This window comes from Trachypithecus francoisi, unplaced genomic scaffold, assembly GCF_009764315.1.
Source record: "Trachypithecus francoisi isolate TF-2019V2 unplaced genomic scaffold, Tfra_2.0 Lachesis_group20, whole genome shotgun sequence".
NCBI lineage: Eukaryota > Metazoa > Chordata > Mammalia > Primates > Cercopithecidae > Trachypithecus > Trachypithecus francoisi.
In genome coordinates, this window is record NW_022681466.1 from 20,163,376 (window position 1) to 20,184,082 (window position 20,707).

At 55.3% G+C, this 20,707-nt stretch overlaps 2 protein-coding genes across 2 annotated transcripts in view; one reads left to right on the forward strand and one right to left on the reverse strand.

Moving 5' to 3' along the window:
- The first annotated feature begins 2,259 nt into the window (after positions 1–2,259).
- NR1D1 (nuclear receptor subfamily 1 group D member 1) lies at positions 2,260–10,243 on the forward strand. The gene is made up of 8 exons (XM_033183151.1): positions 2,260–2,933; positions 5,614–5,952; positions 6,239–6,327; positions 6,432–6,576; positions 6,933–7,576; positions 7,900–8,085; positions 8,917–9,127; positions 9,754–10,243. Exons 1-8 carry the CDS (start codon positions 2,903–2,905, stop codon positions 9,951–9,953), a joined length of 1,845 nt encoding a protein of 614 aa, XP_033039042.1. The 5' UTR covers positions 2,260–2,902; the 3' UTR covers positions 9,954–10,243.
- A 164-nt stretch (positions 10,244–10,407) lies between these two features.
- THRA (thyroid hormone receptor alpha) overlaps positions 10,408–20,707 on the reverse strand; it is a 29,440-nt gene continuing 19,140 nt past the window's right edge. The window contains exons 5-9 of the mRNA XM_033183153.1: positions 19,107–19,254; positions 18,249–18,454; positions 16,226–16,372; positions 14,503–14,761; positions 10,408–13,812 (exon numbers count right to left, since the gene is read on the reverse strand). Of these exons, the coding sequence (XP_033039044.1) occupies positions 13,562–13,812; positions 14,503–14,761; positions 16,226–16,372; positions 18,249–18,454; positions 19,107–19,254 (1,011 nt within the window). The 3' untranslated portion in view covers positions 10,408–13,561. The remainder of the gene's footprint in view (positions 13,813–14,502; positions 14,762–16,225; positions 16,373–18,248; positions 18,455–19,106; positions 19,255–20,707) is intronic.

The window sequence follows — 20,707 nt, forward strand, 5'->3', positions numbered from 1 at the left end:
CAGGGGAACAAAGCTAAAGCCTAGCCCATTCTAGGAAGCTCGTCTTCTACAAGGAGTCAGAGGGTGAGTGGTCAAGCTCCTGCAGTCAAACTCACTGTCCTCACTACCCTGTTTACTCCTGTGTCCATATTCTTCATCTTTTTTTTTTTTTGAGACGGAATTTCGGTCTTGTTGCCCAGGCTGGAGTGCATTGGCGCAATCTCGGCTCACTGCAACCTCCGCCTCCCAAGTTCAAGCGATTCTCCTGCCTCAGCCTCCCGAGTAGCTGGGACTACAGGCATGCACCACCACGCCCAGCTAATTTTTGTATTTCTAGTAGAGACAGGGTTTCTCCATGTTGGCCAGGCTGGTCTCAAACTCCTGACCTCAGGTGATCCACCCGCCTCGGCCTCCCAAAGCGCTGGGATTACAGGCATGAGCCACCACTGCACTTGACTTTTTTTTTGAGATGGTCTTTCACTCTGTTGCCCAGGTTGTAGTGCAGTGGCACGATCTCAGCTCTCTGCAACCTCCATCCCCTGGGTTCAACTGATTCTCCTGCCTCAGCCTCCCAAGTAGCTGGGATTATAGGCGCCTGCCACCATGCCCGGCTAGTATTTTTATATTTTTAGTAGAGATGGGGTTTCACCATGTTGGCCAGGCTGGTCTCAAACTCCTGACCTCAGGTGATCTGCCCACTTCAGCCTCCCAAAATCCTGGGATTATAGGTGTGAGCCACTACCCCTGGCCTCCCGTATTCTTTTTCTCTACCTTTTTGGTGACTTTCATGTTTCCCAGGCATCCATCAATACCATCCCAGGGGCTGCCTGTGGACAAGGACTTTCTATATAAAGAAAACCCTCCCTAGAAGCACTGGGCCTGGGGAAGAATTTAGCAGGAACAGCAGGTGGCTCAGGCTCCCTCTCCCTTCGCTGCCTGAAGAAGTTTCCATCCGCTCCATGTCCCAAGCCCTCTAGCATGATAGATCTCCTCTACTTGAGATCTGTTATTACTCATGGGACAGTTGCTCTGAAGGGAAATGCCGGTTGTTTCTCTTTTTTTTTTTTTTTTTTTTTTTTGAGACAGAGTCTCACTCTGTCCCCCAGGCTGGAGTGCAATGGCAATCTCGTCTCACTGCAACCTCCGCCTCCCGGGTTCTAGGGATTCTCCTGCTTCAGCCTCCTGACTAGCTGGGATTACAGGTGCCTACCACCACATCCGCCTAATTTTTGTATTTTTAGTAGAGACGGAGTTTCACCATGTTGGTCAGGCTGGTTTTGAACTCCTGACCTCAAGTGATCCACCCGCCTCAGCCTCCCAAAGTGCTGCGATTACAGGCATAAGCCACCATGCCCAGCAATGCTGGCTGTTTCTAACCCCTGTTCAGTATTTCACTTGTTCATCTACCCACCTCCCTGTTGGGGGTGGGCAGATGAAACTAACAATGGACATCTGACCTTGGGCCAGTCACTTCTCCTAAGCCTCCTGTTCCCCAATAGTAGAAAGAGGGGGGCTTAAGATGATCTACATGTTCCCCTCTGAGTAGTAATCTTCTGTGGAATTCATATTCTACCCTCCAGCACCGAGGGGCAGGGGTATCACTCTGCCCCCACCCCCTGCCTCACATCTTGCTCATTACTTTAGGATCTCAAAGCACTTTCACTATTAGTTCCCCTATGCTGTCCTTATTTCCCAAAGGGAAATGACTCACCCCAAAGTCAACTGGAGTGGGTGGAATGGTGTCATACAAGCAAACAGGGAGTCCCTACAGACATCCCTACCTCTGTGGCAACTCCTTCCCCTGGAGGTGTTCTCTCTAGGACGAATAGAAGGGAAAGGGGGTCACATTTCCTTTCCTTCTCTGGACTTTGCCCCGAAGCAGAGGGCAGCCTAAGCTCCTGACTCCAGGGAAATCTCCCTCCCTGGCTTGTCTCTCTCCCGGTCACCAGTAACCTCAGGACGAGGTCAGTCCCGCAATCACGTGAAGCCCTCACGTTTGCAAGGTTTGCAGAAAGGGCCTCTTAGCTTTGATCTCCCAGAGAGCAGCCAAGCTTGCCAGTCCCTCCCCAGAAATTCACATGCCCCTGCCATACAGGCTTTCTAAACACGCCACCCTGACTCTTCAGCGCACCCCACCCTACTCTCAGCTCCTCCCAGGTCCCGGTAAGCGCTTTGCCAGGCAGAAAGGGGAAAGGCACGCAGTCCGCCCACTTTGTCAGTGGACTACAAATCCCGACAGTCTTGTCGTTGCGCAGGCGCACAGAGCTCAACGTGCCGGCTGTTGGAAAAGTGTGTCACTGGGGCACGAGGCGCTCCCTGGGATCACATGGTACTTGCTCCAGTGCCGCGTGCGGCCCGGGAACCCTGGGCTGCTGGCGCCTGCGCAGAGCCCTCTGTCCCAGGGAAAGGCTCGGGCAAAAGGCGGCTGAGATTGGCAGAGTGAAATATTACTGCCGAGGGAACGTAGCAGGGCACACGTCTCGCCTCTTTGCGACTCGGTGCCCCGTTTCTCCCCATCACCTACTTACTTCCTGGTTGCAACCTCTCTCTCTCTGGGACTTGTGCACTGGGATTCGCTACCCCACAGCGCTGCGGAGTCGGCAGGCAGAGGCACCCCGTACACTGCAGAGACCCGACGCTCCTTGCTACCTTCTAGCCAGAACTACTGCAGGCTGATTCCCCCCACACACTCTCTTTGCTCTTCCCATGCAAAGCAGAACTTCGTTGCCTCAACATCCAACCCTTCTGCAGGGCTGCAGTCCGGCCACCCCGAGACCTTGCTGCAGGGTGCTTCGGATCCTGATCCTGAGTCGCGGGGTCCTCTCCCCGCCATTAGCTAGTGCCCAGGGGGCAACAGCGGCGATCGCAACCTCTAGTTTGAGTCAAGGTCCAGTTTGAATGACCGCTCTCAGCCGGTGAAGACATGACGACCCTGGACTCCAACAACAACACAGGTACTGAGATTCCTTTACTATCATCTTTTCCCTGTCACTGTCTCCCCACCTCCATCTACGCCTTATAACAAGAGGAACTTTGTAAGGGACCGGGGAGTCCCTTGGCCCGGAGATTTGCTAACATGCTGCGGGGCTTTAATGTGGGATTTCCAGAGTGACTTGTTCGGGCTGGGAATGCTCTCAGAAACGCCCCATCACCACCCCTCAGAGTCCCAAAGCTCCCTTGAGCCTCGAATCCCGGGGCGGGTGGAAATGAAGAGGAGGTATGGGTGGTGAAGCGAAAAATTTAGGGGGACTGGGAGCTTTGGAACAGTGCCCCGAAACGGCCCCATCTGTCCACTACCTGCAGCTGTGGTATGCCTGGCCTCAGAAAACGGACCTCCTCCCCTCCTGTCTTCCCCCTCCTCTAGTTCCTGCAGGCGCGAGGGAATCTGAGAAGCAGTGGCTCGAGGGAATCTGAGAAGCAGTGGCTCGATCGGGGCTCAGGGAAGGAGGGGCTGGGAGAATCGTTCGGATCTCACTGGGGAATCCTCAGTGACAGGAGGGAGCGACACTTGGAGTCCAGAGCGTGGTGCCCGGCCCGAGGGAGGACACCTACAGGGCCCCGGCCACCGGGAGGGCTCACATGGCTCGAGAGCCGGGCCCACGTGCTGCGTTTGTTTTCATTCAGCAGAAGCCGTGGCCGCCACCCCATTGGTTGTTGCCTCCCGGCCTCGTTACATAATGAGCTCCGCCCCCCCAGTCGCCCCGGCAACGCGTGTTCCCTTCTCTCTTCCCCTAGGTTGTCCCGGTCCTGCTAGCGTTCGGGGTCCAGCCCACGACCCGGTCGCCGGGGAGAGGCGGGGAGGAGGTGGGGCTACTGCTCTCGATTGACGGGAAGCAAGGAGGGCGGGGCCTCGAGTTCCGGTTTCCTCGTTGGGGAGCCACGTGCGAGAGGCACACGTGGAGCGGGGACGTGAGGCCGGCTGAGGGCCCAGCTCCCGCCCTGCCCCGCCCCGCCGAGATCTGGGTGAAGCTGGGCTGACTCACCGCCCCCGCCTGCCTCCTTTTCCGGTCCGCCTGCCCGGCCCCCTCCCCCTCATCACCAAAACAAAGTAACATGGAGCCATCTATGACCTTTCATGGCCTTCTGTTTTACACTCCCTAAAGAGACCTCACCCCAACCATCTTTCTCACTCCTTTCGCCTTCACTTTTGTTTGCACCTACTTCACTGCACTTCATTTAGACTCAGCTTCCCCACATTCCAAATTCTCTGTTCCCCAAGCTTCTCTTTCCTTAGTTCTGCGACCACTGTCTTACCCTCATCTCCACCAAACAAGCTGCAGTGTGCCTACAAAGGGCTCCCCAAAGCAGCTGCACCCACACTCATAGCTGAAATGATATTGTCCTTTTTTTTCACAAAAAGGAAAACTGAGACCCAAAGAGGGGAGTTGATATCCTCTAGGTCACAAAATAAGTTGGTAGTGATGGGTCTAGACCTGGACCTAGACTCTTTTGAGTGTGCTCCTCACTTCCAGGTTGGAATCCTCTGCATGAAGGTCTCTCTCTCTTTTGGGGGATGGGTGGATGGGTGAACTAGGTCAACTTCATTTACCGTCACCTAATGATTCCATTCCCCACCTCAGCCCTGAAACCGTGGGAGCTGATCTGTTGTGCAACTATTTTCCAAGGAGCTGGGTTCACCCTGACCAACCTTGAGCTATTTTAGGGCCGCCCTGCCCAGTTTAGTGTGTGTCAGTGGGTGAGCAAGACATGTGCCTCTGCAGACACAGTGGCATGGCATGTGTCAGCTCACACGTGTCCTGGGATCCTCCCTTCTCCCACCCCGCCTGTTTCAGCCCAGTCTAGGTGCTTGGCAGAGGTGTGGCAGGCAGGTCACCTTTTTCTCCTGCTAATACCACGGGAGCACAGCCACCTCGTTGGCAACGTAACCAGAGGGTCAAAGTCCCTGAGTGGCCAGAGAGCCAAGGTCATTGTTACCAGGCTGAGATCTGAAGGGGGAATTTTAGAGCCCTAGGCTGGACAGTTTGTACTTCCGCCTCCTGCAACTCGCACCGCGAAGTCCTTTCTGGACACAGAGATAGAGTCCGCTGTGGCTCACTCTCTTAGAGGCCACGGGAACCAGGCGGGCAGATTCCTTCCCTCAGTTCCTTCAGAGAATATATCTCCCAGACTGGGGGAATGTGATTGTCTTTTGTAAGATCTCCATTCTCTTTACTGTTGGCTAGCTATCCCTCCGTGGTCCATGGTCTCATTCCTGGAATGGTCTTAGTATTAAAATCAGCAGCTGGGTTTTTGTTTTTGGAGGACTGGGCACTTTGAATGGCGCTCAGCTGCCCATCCCCCAATCTTCAATTGACAACTAAGTCATTAGCTGCAGTCGATATTCCCAAGGAAGGCATATAGGGAAGGGGGCACATACGCGTTATGCCACAGGGGTCACACCTCACATTCAAAGCAGAAGCTGAACGTGTCCTGCAAAGGGTTGTGGGTGTTGCTTGGCTATGCCATGTGTACTGTGTGTTGGGGAATTGCTTATTAACTCCAAGATTAGGGGCTCCACAGGGTGAACTGAGTGGCCAGCAGTGTTTTGGGCAGACAGGTGGGGATGAGCACAGTGGCACCCTAGGTCCAGAGACATGGCGGCTGACACCCCCTTCCCTTTTGTTCTCCCTCCAGGTGGCGTCATCACCTACATTGGCTCCAGTGGCTCCTCCCCGAGCCGCACCAGCCCTGAATCCCTCTATAGTGACAACTCCAATGGCAGCTTCCAGTCCCTGACCCAAGGCTGTCCCACCTACTTCCCACCGTCCCCCACTGGCTCCCTCACTCAAGACCCAGCTCGCTCCTTTGGGAGCATTGCACCCAGCCTGAGTGATGATGGCTCCCCTTCTTCCTCATCTTCCTCGTCGTCATCCTCCTCCTCCTTCTATAATGGGAGCCCCCCAGGGAGTCTACAAGTGGCCATGGAGGACAGCAGCCGAGTGTCCCCCAGCAAGAGCAGCAGCAACATCACCAGTGAGTACCTTTCCACCTGATTCGGGGGAACGGAAGCAGGCCAGGACCAGATTGGGAATGGGTTTTTACGTGACACCAGTCTTGCCAGGGCCTATTCTGGCTTCAGGGATTTCTCCTAGAGTGGCACCAGCCCCTCTTCAGCCCAGTCTTGTCACTCCAGTGCCCCTCAACACTGGAGTTCCTCCTTAGCTTTTCCCTCCCCGGATCTCCAGCCCAGAAAGCCTTCCACCCCTCTGGCCACTCAGCCTGGCCTCTCCTGCTCACCTGCTGCCCGTGTCTTTCACAGAGCTGAATGGCATGGTGTTACTGTGTAAAGTGTGTGGGGACGTTGCCTCGGGCTTCCACTATGGCGTGCACGCCTGTGAGGGCTGCAAGGTGAGGCGGACTGGGGGTAAGGGCAGGGGCAGGTGGCCCCCTCCCCCTTGGACACAGAGGCCCAGCCCTGATGGAGGTGGTCACTAACCGCCCCTGCCCTCCAGGGCTTTTTCCGTCGGAGCATCCAGCAGAACATCCAGTACAAAAGGTGTCTGAAGAATGAGAATTGCTCCATCGTCCGCATCAATCGCAACCGCTGCCAGCAATGTCGCTTCAAGAAGTGTCTCTCCGTGGGCATGTCTCGAGACGGTGAGGCAGCATCCCCACATCCTCCCCCTTGCTTCCGCCCAAAGTTTCTGAAGTAATCTTTCCCTTTAAAAAAGTCACAAATGGAGACACATCATACTGTGAATCCCATTTGCACAGGGGATGTCCATCCTTCATCTGCTTGGGTCAACATACACGTCTATCCCATTGGTCCCTCGGGTCACCTCCTACCAACAGTCCCTTCTAGGGAAACCCCCTTGATGGGCGTGGCCTTGCTGGTTTTAGTTTTGATGTGAAACCCCAAGCCTTCAGAGCCTTGCCCTTTCAGGAGGAAGGAAGGAAGAGAAGCACGTGAGTGTGGCTGAGAACTTCCTGACGCTGTTCTCATCCTGTTGCAGCTGTGCGTTTTGGGCGCATCCCCAAACGAGAGAAGCAGCGGATGCTTGCTGAGATGCAGAGTGCCATGAACCTGGCCAACAACCAGTTGAGCAGCCAGTGCCCGCTGGAGACTTCACCCACCCAGCACCCCACCCCAGGCTCCATGGGCCCCTCGCCACCCCCTGCTCCAGTCCCCTCACCCCTGGTGGGCTTCTCCCAGTTCCCACAACAGCTGACGCCTCCCAGATCCCCAAGCCCCGAGCCCACAGTGGAGGATGTGATATCCCAGGTGGCCCGGGCCCATCGAGAGATCTTCACCTACGCCCATGACAAGCTGGGCAGCTCACCTGGCAACTTCAATGCCAACCATGCATCAGGTAGCCCTCCAGCCACCACCCCGCATCGCTGGGAAAATCAGGGCTGCCCACCTGTCCCCAATGACAACAACACCTTGGCCGCCCAGCGTCATAACGAGGCCCTAAATGGTCTGCGCCAGGCCCCCTCCTCCTACCCTCCCACCTGGCCTCCCGGCCCTGCACACCACAGCTGCCACCAGTCCAACAGCAACGGGCACCGCCTATGCCCCACCCACGTGTATGCAGCCCCAGAAGGCAAGGCACCTGCCAACAATGCCCGACAGGGTAACTCCAAGAATGTTCTGCTGGTAAGGGCATGGGGGCGGGCGGGTGCATTAAGAAGGTCGGGGGGGCTTGGCAGAATGGACTTAGTGTAGGGCAGCTGGGGGTTCCTGGAGGCTAAATGTGGGGATAGCCTCTTCCCAGGAGAGAATGTCTTGCCTTGCAGTCTGGGCTCTGCCTGGGAATCCCTGATCTCCACCTGGCACCTAATTGCTACTTTATCTTAAAGACCCATCCTCCAGGGCCACAGCCCCTAGCCCAGGCAGAATCTGGGGTCCAGCTCTGCTTGGGGCATTCATCTGACCCAGACTGGCTGACACTCCCGTCCCTCAATCCTTTCCTCCCCCAGGCATGTCCTATGAACATGTACCCGCATGGACGCAGTGGACGAACGGTGCAGGAGATCTGGGAAGATTTCTCCATGAGCTTCACGCCCGCTGTGCGGGAGGTGGTAGAGTTTGCCAAGCACATCCCGGGCTTCCGTGACCTTTCTCAGCACGACCAAGTCACCCTGCTTAAGGCTGGCACTTTTGAGGTGAGTGACCATTTATGCTTCCTGGTTTTTTTGTTTGTTTGTTTTTTTGAGACAGAGTTTCGCTCGTTACCCAGGCTGGAGTGGAATGGTGCGGCCTCCACTCATTGCAACCTCCACCTCCTGGGTTCAAGCGATTCTCCTACCTCAGCCTCCTGAGTAGCTGGGATTACAGGTGCCCGCCACCACACTTGGCTAATTTTTATATTTTTAGTAGAGACAAGGTTTCGCCATGTTGGCCAGGCTGGTCTCGAACTTCTGACCCCAGGTGATCCGCCCCCCCCCCCCCTCGGACTTCCAAAGTATTGGGATTACAGGCGTGAGCCACTGCACCCAGCCACTTCCTGTTTTGACCTTGGGAAGGATCCAGCAGAAGGCCTTGGTGTCTGGGGTGGGCAGGACCTCTGAAAGGTTTTAGAACCCAGTATCTTTGTCCTTATACCCTCTGATTGGTGGAAGGGGCTGAGCTGCTCCTGCTGCTGTCTCTGGATGGCTGGGACTTCTGTCATCTCAGCTGGAATTTAATCACAACCCATTACACTGAAATAATGCCTTGGGTACAGTGCTGCCCCCATTCTAGACAAGAGCAGATTAACTTTGGTGAATGCCTTGCCCAAGGTCACAGGTAATAACAAAGCTGACACTCAGATTCAGGCTTACTGGATCCCAAAGCCATCCTTCCACCTGGGCTCCGTCGTTGCCCATTCAGAAACAACGCCCACTCTACTGAGAAGCCAAAGGCAGCACCACTAAACCCTTTGGCAAACTACAAGGGCGATTTGGTCAGTGCTTCTCCCACCCCACCCAGGTTGACTGTTCCCACTCCCCCTCTAGGTGCTGATGGTGCGCTTTGCATCATTGTTCAACGTGAAGGACCAGACAGTGATGTTCCTAAGCCGCACCACCTACAGCCTGCAAGAGCTTGGTGCCATGGGCATGGGAGACCTGCTCAATGCCATGTTCGACTTCAGCGAGAAGCTCAACTCCCTGGCGCTTACCGAGGAGGAGCTGGGCCTCTTCACCGCGGTGGTGCTTGTCTCTGCAGGTAGGTCAGGCTCTCGCCTGACCCGGGGGAGGAGGCAGACGCAGTTCAATTCAACACACCTTTTATGGAGTACCTACTCTATGCCAGGCCCTGCACTGGGCACTGGGGATACAGACATGATTCAGACACAGTCTAGCTTGGGAAACAGACTCATGCCCGACTAATTATAAAACAGTGAGATAAGTGTCACAGTAGAAGCATGAACCAAGGAAGCACAGACAACTATTTCTGCCTGGGGGAGCTGGGGAAGGAGGTGACACTTGAGTTGGGGCCTCAAAGGACAAGTAAGATGTTGCCAGGCAGAGAAGGGGGGAAGGGCATCCCAGGCAGAGGGAACTACACAGCAAAAAGCAAGGGAGCCTGGCCACATTCGGCCTGTTGAGGAAGGGAAGGTGGTCTTACGGGATGGGAGGTGACCAGCCCTGCTGAGCCCACGCTCCCAGCTTTCAGGCATCTGCTCTCGGGGCAGAGGCCTGTGAGAAGGTATGGCACTCCTTCTCCTTACCCATCGGCCCTCTGGGGGGCTTCAGGGAGAGGCTGCATTGCCTGCCAGGTCCTCGCAGACCTCCGGTTCCTCGTCAGAGGAGCTCGGGGAGTCCACCTCACTGCTGTCGTCTTCCCCACAGACCGCTCGGGCATGGAGAATTCCGCTTCGGTGGAGCAGCTCCAGGAGACGCTGCTGCGGGCTCTTCGGGCTCTGGTGCTGAAGAACCGGCCCTTGGAGACTTCCCGCTTCACCAAGCTGCTGCTCAAGCTGCCGGACCTGCGGACCCTGAACAACATGCATTCCGAGAAGCTGCTGTCCTTCCGGGTGGACGCCCAGTGACCCGCCCGGCCGGCCTTCTGCCGCTGCCCCCTTGTACAGAATCGAACTCTGCACTTCTCTCTCCTTTACGAGACGAAAAGGAAAAGCAAACCAGAATCTTATTTATATTGTTATAAAATATTCCAAGATGAGCCTCTGGCCCCCTGAGCCTTCTTGTAAATACCTGCCTCCCTCCCCCATCACCGAACTTCCCCTCCTCCCCTATTTAAACCACTCTCTCTCCCCCACAGCCCTCCCCTGGCCCCCTGATTTGTTCTGTTCCTGTCTCAAATCCAAGAGTTCACAGCTGAGCTGGCTTCTGTGGTGTGTGCTCGTTTGGGGGGCGGGGTGAAAATACTGCCAAGGCTGGGGGGGCCACCTCTCCATCTGGTCAGTTTGTGGGGTGGGGACTCTGCCAGCAGATGGGAGGATATAGGGAAACAGCACACAAGTCTAAGGGGGGTGCCCAAGGGGGTTATTTTCATCATATATTTATTACATAAATATATAGTAAAATAGACGAGCAACAATTACCATAAAAATATCTTTCTTTAAAATCCTGACCCAAAACACAACGGGGTGAAAAATCGCACATAACAGACATACTGATTGTCAATGTGGGGCAGGAGTAGGAGCCCCTCAAGTCACCCCTGCCGGTCCCACCCCTCCCTGGGGAAGAGACCTACCTCCTTCCCTGTGTCTGGCCACAACTCCCCTCCCCCCAGCCCAGCACCAGCTTCTCATACATTCAGTAGCGCCTCTGGGCAGTGTCCCCCTCCCCGCTGCCCAGGAGTTCCCAGGGCAGGAGTTACTGTCCTCCTTATGGACGGTGTCTCTGTCACACGCCCTGCCCTCTCCCAGCTCTGCAGACCCGCCACCAGGAGAAGGGGTAGGGGCTCCTCCCCCACCCTCCCCAAGTCTGAGCAGGGAGGAGGCTGGATGAGGTATGTGTGTTATGAGTGATGGGAGGGGCAATACTGAGATGGAGAGGCGAGTGGTGGGGGTGGGGTAGTGGTCATGGCTCTGGCACCCCCTTGTCCTGGCCTGGCCCCCTCGTCCTATTCCCAGCAACCCGTCCTCCCACCGATACTGCACCTGCTGCTCCACCCTGCCTGCCCTAGTGCCCCGGGCCAATACTGGGGGAGGCATGCTGAGCACCCACATCAAGGCCATCCCCCTCATTAGCACCAATGGCCCCCAGGAGAGGGCCCTGTCCCCCACTTCCACAGCAGGGACTGGGACAGCTGCCGCTCTAGAGCAGGTGCGTGGCACTCCTGAGTCGCCCTGGCTCCTCCCCTACCATGTGTACTCACTCACACATTCACGCAGAGCAACACACACATACACCCCACATCACCGAGGGGGAGGGGAATCACAGCTCATATGATTGGGGAGGGTGGGGGAGTCCCAAGTGCCTATAAGAGGCCAAGGCTCTTCAAGGCCTTTTCTCTGCCGTGTCCATGGCTGAGAATGGGGATGGAGGGGTTGGGGTGGGGATGGAGGGATGGGGAAGACAGCAGACAGGTCAGGAATTCCACTGGGCCCCCAGGCGTGGGAGGAAGGTACGAGAGGGCCTACCCATGGAACTGGAGTAATAACAGGAATCAGTACTCCAGGAGAGAGAGAGAGGATAGAGACAAAGACAGCGCAGGCAGCCCGAGGCCCCAGCAGGGTGGGACAGGAACATGCACAGGTGACAGTGGGTGCTCCTCCAGGCCCTCCACCCCTGTTGGAACACCTGACCGATGGGGAAAGGACAGTGCCCTAACGGGCAGCATAGCATTGCCTTCCCATGTCCGTGTGTGCATGTACGTGTGTGTGTGTGTGTGTGTGTGTGTGTGTGTGTGTGTGTGTAGGGGGCTGTGGCAGGCTGAGAGTCAGGGTGGGGTGGCAGGTTCCCCACTGCTTAAGACATTTTTGCCCCAATAGTGCAAAGCGCAGGAAGCCCTGGCACCCCTCCCCCCACCCCCTGCCCCAATCCCCATGGCTTCCGGGGGCATCTGTGTCCACCCATCCATCCCTGCCGACATGCAGCCCTGAGCCCAGCGCCCTCTGGTCTGCTCTGTCCCACCCCCACCTCCTGCTCCCATGGGAGGACCACCTCCTCTCTCCCTCTCTCCCCTGAGGAGTGGGCGGCAGCCACAGGAAGGGGGAGGAGGGCAGCTCACCCAAGTGCAGACCAACAGAGCACCCTCACCAGGAGGGCGAGAGGGGCTCAAGCCAAAGTCCCTGAATTAGAGAAAAGAAGAGGGGAAGGGGTCCTGGGGCAGAGGGGCAGCTGGCCAAAAGAGCTTTAAAGAAAAAGGAGCACCAACCACCCCCTCCCATGGGGCCCCAACTAAGTGTCACTTATCTAAACACCCCTATTCCGATGCCTGCCCGCCCAGAGTTAGTGCAGTGAGTAGGAGCAGGGGAGAGGGCAGAGGTTAGAGAGAGCCCAGAAGACAGATGGGAAACAGGGAAACAGAGTGCTAAAAGGGTGGAGGGTTCTGGGAGACGCTCACGCACAGCCCTCCTGTCCTCCCCGCCACCACCCAATGCAGCAGCATCCGGTTTCTAGCTAATACTGCAGGATATGAGGAGGGTAGGAGCTGGAGCCACAGTTTTTCCTGGGTGGGTGCCAAGGTGTGGAAGGAGGAGGTGGATGGGGAGAGGCCCCTAGGGCTGGGCACTTAAAGGGGAGCTGTGTGGGCAGCAGGGCAGGCTGGTGAGGGGCCAGCTGGCATCCAGCATGAGAGGTAGATGGAACTCAGCGGGCACGAGTGGCAGAAAGCAGAGGACATACTAGGGTCAGGGGGTGCCAAAGGGGCACAGAGGGTGGGGTACGGCAAGGGGGGTGGCCAGGACCCTGTTGTGTTAACTCACAGCTCTGATCGGCAGCCCTACCCTTGGGGCTCTGGTGTGGGGGCATTCCTCTCTGATGTGGGGGAAGGAGGGCAGCTCACAAAGTGCATGGGGTGGTAAAGGGGGGGGTCTCTCCCCTCTGGTCAGCCTCAGTTAATAACTTAATATCATCTCTCTCTATCGCTCGCTCTCTCTTTTTCGTATTTTTCTGTCTAGTTTTTCTTCATTTGTCTTCTCCCCTTGCTTGGTTTCCAAAGTGCAGTTAGAATGACTATAAATTTTAACCTCCAGGGGAGGAGCCAAGCCAAGCGGTTCTTTGCACCCAGGCATCTGGGGAAGTAGAGAGGCCCTCAGCCTGGAGGGGAGACCTAGGCCAAGGAACTGGGTGGGGGCTCTCTCTTGTGTGTGTAGGGGGTGAGTTGAGGGCATCTTCCCCCAGCCCACATTCCTCCTTCCCCTACAGTCAAGGTGGCTTGTCTCTTCTCAGTCCTCCTACCCTTCCCCTACCTTCTGAGAGGACGGGGTCCTGGGAACTGTAGGACACGGCTCCCCCAGCCTCCCACACTGTCCTTTCCATAGCAAGTTCATTTGTTTGCCCTGTCCCAGGGCTGGAGGTCTGAGGAGGGACCTGGGCAGTGCAGGTGTGTGTGTGGGAGCTGAATCTATCCAAGGACGAGAGGAAGGAGAGAAGGGGTGTGGGGGGGGTCTCCCTCAGCCCCCAGCTCTGCCCCTTCTCTCCAGGCTCCTCCCCACCAGCTCCGCACACCCTCTGGCCGCCTGAGGCTTTAGACTTCCTGATCCTCAAAGACCTCGAGGAAGAGTGGGGGGAAGAGTTCGGTGGGGCACTCGACTTTCATGTGGAGGAAGCGGCTGGCGTGGCAGGCCCCGATCATGCGGAGGTCAGTCACCTTCATCAGCAGCTTGGGCCAGAAGTGCGGAATGTTGTGTTTGCGGTGGTTGACGTAGTGCTCGAACGCCAGCAGGTACGCCTCCTGACTCTTCTCGATCTTGTCCACACACAGCAGGCCCGAGCGGTCTGTGGGAGAAGAGGGCCGTGAGGGACGTAGGGCCGGCCGAAGGCCTGGAGATGGGGAGGGTGAGGTGTTGGGGGGGAAGAAAGGACTAGAGGGGAGACAGAAGCAGAGAGGCTGGGGGAGGGGAGGGGAAAAGCTCCCCCTGAGGGACATGGGCAGGAGAAGCACAGGCAGAGGGAGGCAGCTGGGAAGTGGAGAGGGGCAGCGGGGAGCTGGGAGGATGAGGCAACGCAAGGAGGACAGAGGGACAGGCCGGGGGCTGGGGCAGAGAGAAGAGCCTGGGAGAGGGGAGGACTAGGGTTGGTGGTTAGAGAGGCAGGGTGCTGATGGAGGTAGGGAGGGGACTGAGGGGTAAGAGATGGGACTGGGGGACAAAGGAGGGATGGGGGATGGAAGGTGGTTGAGAACAAAGTGGGGAGTGGGGGACAAAGGGGAATGCGAGTGACAGAGGATGGGGGCAGAGAGGAGGAAGGACGCAAAGATAGGAAAAGGCACAGAGCAGGGATGGGGAGGCAAGGGGAACAAGTGAGAAGTAGGTGACAGAGCAGGGGACAGGGAACAGGGGATGGCCTAGGTGACAGAGAGGTAGCCCGGAAGAAGATTCAGGAGGGAGTTGAGCAACAGGCCCAGGGTCCAGCCAATCTCTGGGACCCCTGGAAGCTTCTGAGCCCTCCCGGCCAATCAGCAGGTACCTGTTGACATTAGCAGCACAGCCTGCAGCAGAGCCACTTCCGTGTCATCCAGGTTAAAGGCAGAGAGTGACTTGCCCAGTTCAAAGATGGCGTCGGAGACTACGCCCAGGCCGCCATTCTTGAGCTGCTCCCGCTTGACAGCCATCTCCCCACTCAGCGTCAGGGTGTCACTCTCAGGGTCGTAGCGGACAGCCGCCCGCAGGGACATGATCTCCATGCAGCACCCCTTCAGGAGGATGATCTGGTCTTCGCAAGGCAGCTGTGGAGAGGCAGGGCCACAGGAGCACTCAGCATACCCCTCCCCGTGTCCTTGAGTCTCCCCTAGAGTGTCCTCCGGGAGCAGTGAGGCTGGCGAGGCCCCCATGGACTCCGAACGGCTGACCTTGTGTTGGGCCACATGCATGCCCTATTTCATTTAAGCCTCACAATGATGCCTGTGAGACCCAGCGTGGTGACTCATGACTATAATGCCAGCACTTTGGAAGGCCAAGGTGGGCGGATCACTTGAGGTCAGGAGTTCGAGACCAGCCTGGCCAACATACATGGTGAAACTCCATCTCTACTAAAAATACAAAATTAGTTGGGCGTGGTGGCACACGCCTGCAGTCCCAGCTACCAGGGAGGCTAAGGCAGGAGAATTGCTTGAACTCAGGAGGTGGAGGTTGCAGTGCACGTCACTGCACTCTAGCCTGGGCGATGGAACGAGACTCCGTCTCAAAAAAGAAAAAAAAAAATGCCTGTGAGTTAGTGTCCATCATTATCCCCAGCCCACTCCAGATGAGAACACTGAGGCACAGGGGATGGAGGTAACTCGACCCAGGTCACATGGCTAGTAGGGCAGCCTGTCTCCAGCACTAGTGCTCTGGAAAATGAGAACTTTCAGGCTGCCTGGAGTTGGGTGGCCGCATAGACTTGAGGGATGAGGGGCTTCGGAGGGGAGCACTTGGAGCTGGCTGACTTCTTAGAGCAGTTAGACCTTGGTGTGCCTGAGTGCAGGGTGTATATGTATGTGTGTGTATGTCTGTGTATGTATCTGTGTGCTGTGTGTGTCTGTGTGTGTGTCTGCATGTGTGCCTGTGTGCTGGGTGTATGTGTATATGTGTGTGTGTCTGTGTCTGTGTGCTAGGTGTGTGTGTGTCTGCATGTGTGCCTGTGTGCTGGGTGTATATGTATGTGTGTGTCTGTGTATGTATCTGTGTGCTAGGTGTGTGTGTGTCTGCATGTGTGCCTGTGTGCTGGGTGTATGTGTATATGTGTGTGTCTGTGTCTGTGTATCTGTGTGCTAGGTGTGTGTGTGTCTGCATGTGTGCCTGTGTGCTGGGTGTATGTGTATATGTGTGTGTCTGTGTATGTATCTGTGTGCTGTGTGTGTGTGTCTGTGTACGTATCTGCATGTGTGCCTGAGTGCAGGGTGTATGTGTATATGTGTGTGTCTGTGTCTGTGTATGTATCTGTGTGCTGTGTGTGTGTGTCTGTGTGTCTGCATGTGTGCCTGTGTGCTGGGTGTACGTGTATATGTGTGTGTCTGTGTGTCTGTGTATGTATCTGTGTGCTAGCTGTGTGTGTCTGTGTCTGTGTCTGCATGTGTGCCTGTGTGCCGAGTGTGTGTTGACCTACAGGAATTGCTCCTTGTCCAGAGAGCCTCAGATGAGCCTGTGCTGGGTGACCGGGGGAGGTTTCCCTCCAGCACAGCACCACGTCTCTCCTCCCTTCTGCCACTCACCTCGGAGAACATGGGCAGTTTTTTGGCAAAGTCCACCACACGGGTGATGGCCGGGGTGATGATCTTGGTAAACTCGCTGAAGGCTTCCAGGTCCACCTTGTCTCCGTCCGGCATGGAGACGATGGGTGACTGGCCAATGTCATCGGGCTAGAGAGAAAGACAGGAGTCAGCTGGGGCCGCAGACCCCTTTCAGCCTCTCACTGAGGCTGCCTGCCCACCAGGGGGAGCTCCAAGGCAGCTTGGGGAAGAAGGGCTGCAAGTGCCTGAGTCCCAGCCCCACAGCTTTTCCTTCACCTTGAGCAAAGGATAGACCAGAGCCAGAGTAAGCTACTAATAACAATGGGAATAACAGTAGTAGCAGCTATAATGACTAAATACTTAATATATGATCAGGCATCAGGCTACATGTTTTACATGTCTTATTTCATCCTGACCGTAATCCTAAAAGGAATAATTATAACAATCACCATTTCACAGATGTGGAAACTGAGGCACAGGGCAGCTAAGTAATAAGGTTAAAGTCACATGACCAGCAATTGGTAGGACCAGGGTTTGAACTTGAGCAGTCTGACTGCTGACTGTTATACATCTGCTTGGAATCAGAGCCCGTGCCCTTAACAGTGCACTGTGCCACCCTCTGGCATGCTCCACCATGAACCAGGAGCTGGTTTTCTGCCTTCCTTCACCACATAGAGTCAACTGTCCATCTCCTCCCAAACTGACCACTTTCTTTTGAGAGAGGGTCTTGCTCTGTTGCCTGGGCTGGAGTGCAGTGGTATAATCGTGGCTTACTGCAGCCTCGACCTCCTGGGCTTAGGGGACCCTCCTGCCTCAGCCTCCCGAGTACCTGGGACCACAGGCACACACCACCATGCCCAGCTAATTTTAAAATTATCTGTAGAGAGCCTGAGCACAGTAGTTCACACCTGTAATCCCAGCACTTTGGGAGGCCAAGGCAGGCAGATTACCTGAGGTTGGGAGTTCCAGACAAGCCTGACCAACATAGAGAAACACCGTCTCTACTAAAAATAGAAAATTAGCCAGGCATGGTGGCGCATGCCTGTAATCCCAGCTATTTGGGAAGTGGAGGCAGAAGAATCGCTTGAAGCTGGGAGGTAGAGGTTGCGGCAAACCAAGATTGCGCCACTGCACTCCAGCCTGGGCAACAAGAGCAAAACTCCATCTCAAAAAAAAAAAAATTATTCGTAGAGGCTGGGCATGGTGGCTCACACCTTGTAATCTCAGGACTTTGGGAGGCCGAGGCAGGCGGATCAGTTGAGGTCAGGAGTTCAAGACCAGCCTGGCCAACATGGTGAAACCCTGTCTCTACTAAAAATACAAAAATTAGACAGGCATGGTGGCGGGTGCCTGTAATCCCAGCTACTCAGGAGACTGAGGTGGGAGAATCGCTTGAACCCAGGAGGCTGAGGTTGCGGTGAGCTGAGATCATGCCACTGCACTCTAGCCTGGGTGAGAGTGAGACTCCGTACCAAAAAAAAAAAAATTATTCATAGAGGTGGGATCTCTGTATGTTACCCAGACGAACTCCTGGGCTCAAGTGATCCTCCCACCTTGGTCTCACAAATTGCTGGGATTACAGGCATGAGCCACTGCATCTGGTCCTTAACTAATCATTTACTTAGCAACTAGCTTGACCAGGGCCTAACACAATGCCTGGCACCCAGCAGGCACTCAAAAATACTGTGACATAACTGTATCCTTACCATCTCCTCCCAGTCACTAGGGGCAGGAAAAAGAAGCAAGGTCACCCTCGCTCTCTGGAAATTCAATGAAAAAGGCAAGGTCCTGTCCTCATGGAGCTCCCAATTGGATGGAGTAGACAGGGTCCAGACAGCAAGGACACAAACGCAAGTGTATAAAATCTGGACAGCAAAAGTGTGAAGAGTATGTATTTTGGGTTGGATTACACTAAGAAGACTTCCTGGAGGAGACAGGACTCTGAGCTCACTCTCCTCTCCCTGCCACCTGGCTGCTGCTCTCCCCATGCCCCCTTTCTCCTTACCAGGAATTTCCGCCTCTGTTTCCAATGGCTGCCCTGGGCATTGGTGCTGCGATGGGCCTCTGTGGCAATGTGGATCAGATCCCACTCTTCAGGAGTGGGTTCTGGTCGCTGCTGCAGTGATCGGATCATCTCCTCCTTCCGCCGCCGCTCCCGGTTCTGCTCAATCAGCTTACGCTTGGCCACCCGCTTCGAGTCATCTAGAACCACTGTTAAGAGAGAGGCACAAGGTCCGATGCATGGCACCCTCCATCCCCTTTCCATAATGCTCCCGGAAAGTACTCTTCCTAGAGTACAGGTTAGGGAAACTGAGGGCCATGGAGGCTAAGTGACTTCCCAAATCACCTAGCAGTTGGGCAGCACAACCTGGATCCTGATTAATCCCCGGGACCATGTCAGTAACAATTTGGGCTGATCCAGATGAATATCATGTTCTGGTCTAACGGGTTATGGTGATGGTGGTTACTCCAAGATCCTGCCACCCAATCCCCAGCCAATGGAAGATGCCCTGTCTCATCTAGAAGTGGGCATCATCTAGAAGTGACTCCTTCGCTGGGAGTCAAGAACAATGTGCTAGAGTGGGTGCCCAGGAGCTCTTTCTACCAAACAACCCCTCTCTAAGGCCCTCGAGTGCTGTAAGGCAGGTAGGCACTAGGGCCCACGCAAGGATCCTGTCTTCTTTCACACAGGAAGAAGGGCAGCAGGGACCAAGACACTGAACCTTCTGCCCTCAGCCTGACCTAGACTGGATTGCCACTCTGCCCTGTGGGCCCTGAGGGCACCCTGGAAGGGAGCTGCCCTCCCGGAACTCATCCCCACCCCAGGCCACCTGGCTCTATTCCCCCAACCCGGGCCCCTTACAGTCCATGGCCATGCCCACGGCGATGCACTTCTTGAAGCGGCACAGCTGGCACTGATTTCGGGTGATCTTGTCAATGACACAGCAGCTGTCATATTTGCAGGAATAAGTGGGATGGAGGTTCTTCTGGATTGTGCGGCGAAAGAAGCCCTGGGGTAGGGGGAGATGGAGCAGGCTGTGATCATGACATGGCTTCCCCTTCCTGAACCAACCATGCAGTTTACTGGGGGTCAGGGGTGGAGAGCAAGAAGGCAAGATCAGTGAGGGGACCTGGCATCCTCCTGACACCACAAGTCCAAGATTACTGGGCTTGAGGACCTGAGAAATACATGCCCTCAGCCCCAGGCTGCTGAGGGGTTGGAGGTGCCTGGGTAGTGTTCGTGGCAGAGGTAGGAATGATGACTAGAGCAGGCAGCTTTGAACTGGGGATAATGTGAGGCCTTAAGGAATAGCAGCTTTGGAAATCCAAGTCGCCGGGAACAGTGGCTCATGCCTGTAATCCCAACACTTTGGGAGGCCGAGGCGGGCAGATCAACTGAGGTTGGGAGTTGGAGACCAGCCTGACCAACATGGAGAAACCCCATCTCTACTAAAAATACAAAATTAGCTGGGCGTGAGGCCGGATGCTGTGGCTTATGCCTGTAATCCCAGCACTTTGGGAGGCTGAGGTGGGTGGATCACAAGGTCAGGAGTTCAAGACCACCCTGGCCAACATGGTGAAACCCCATCTCTACTAAAAATACAAAAATTAGCCGGGTATAGTGGTGTGTGCCTGTAATCCCAGCTACTCAGGAGGCTGAGGCAGAGAATTGCTTGAACCTGGGAGGCAGAGGTTGCAGTGAGCCGAGATTGCGCCACTGCACTCCAGCCTGGGTGACAGAATGAAACTCTGTCTAAAAAAAAAAAAAAAAAAAAAAGGCTAGGCGCGGTGGCTCGCACCCGTAATCCCAGCACTTTGGGAGGCCGAGGCAGGTGGATCACGAGGTCAGGAGATTGAGACCATCCTGGCTAACATGGTGAAACCCCATCTCTACTAAAAATACAAAAAATTAGCCGGGTGTGGTGGCGAGCGCCTGTAGTCCCAGATACTCAGAGGCTGAGGTAGGAGAATGGTGTGAACCCAGGAGGTGTAGTTTGCAGTGAGCCGAGACCATGCTACTACACTCCAGCATGGGCGACACAGCGAGACTCCATCTCAAAAAAAAAAGAAAAAATTAGCCAGGCGTGGTGGCACGTGCCTGTCCTCCCAGCTACTCAGGAGGCTGAGGCAGGAGAACTGCTTGAACCCGGGAAGAGGAGGTTGTGGTGAGCCAAGATTGTGCCATTGCACTCCAGTCTGGGCAACGAAACTCTGTCTCAAAAAAAAAAAAAAACGGAAATCCAATCCAAGTAAAACCTCATTTTCCATCTTGCTAAATGACTCTAAAAACAACACTGACCCAAAAACCATTCTCATATATGTTGCCTGTTGTCCATGCAGGTGGAATTCATAAAACAGGGGAACCAAAACAGTCAAGGAAAGGGATTGAATATGAACTCTAGTAGGGGAAGAGAAAAATTTCAATTCTCTACATTGGGATTCACCTTTATTTTTTTAATTTAA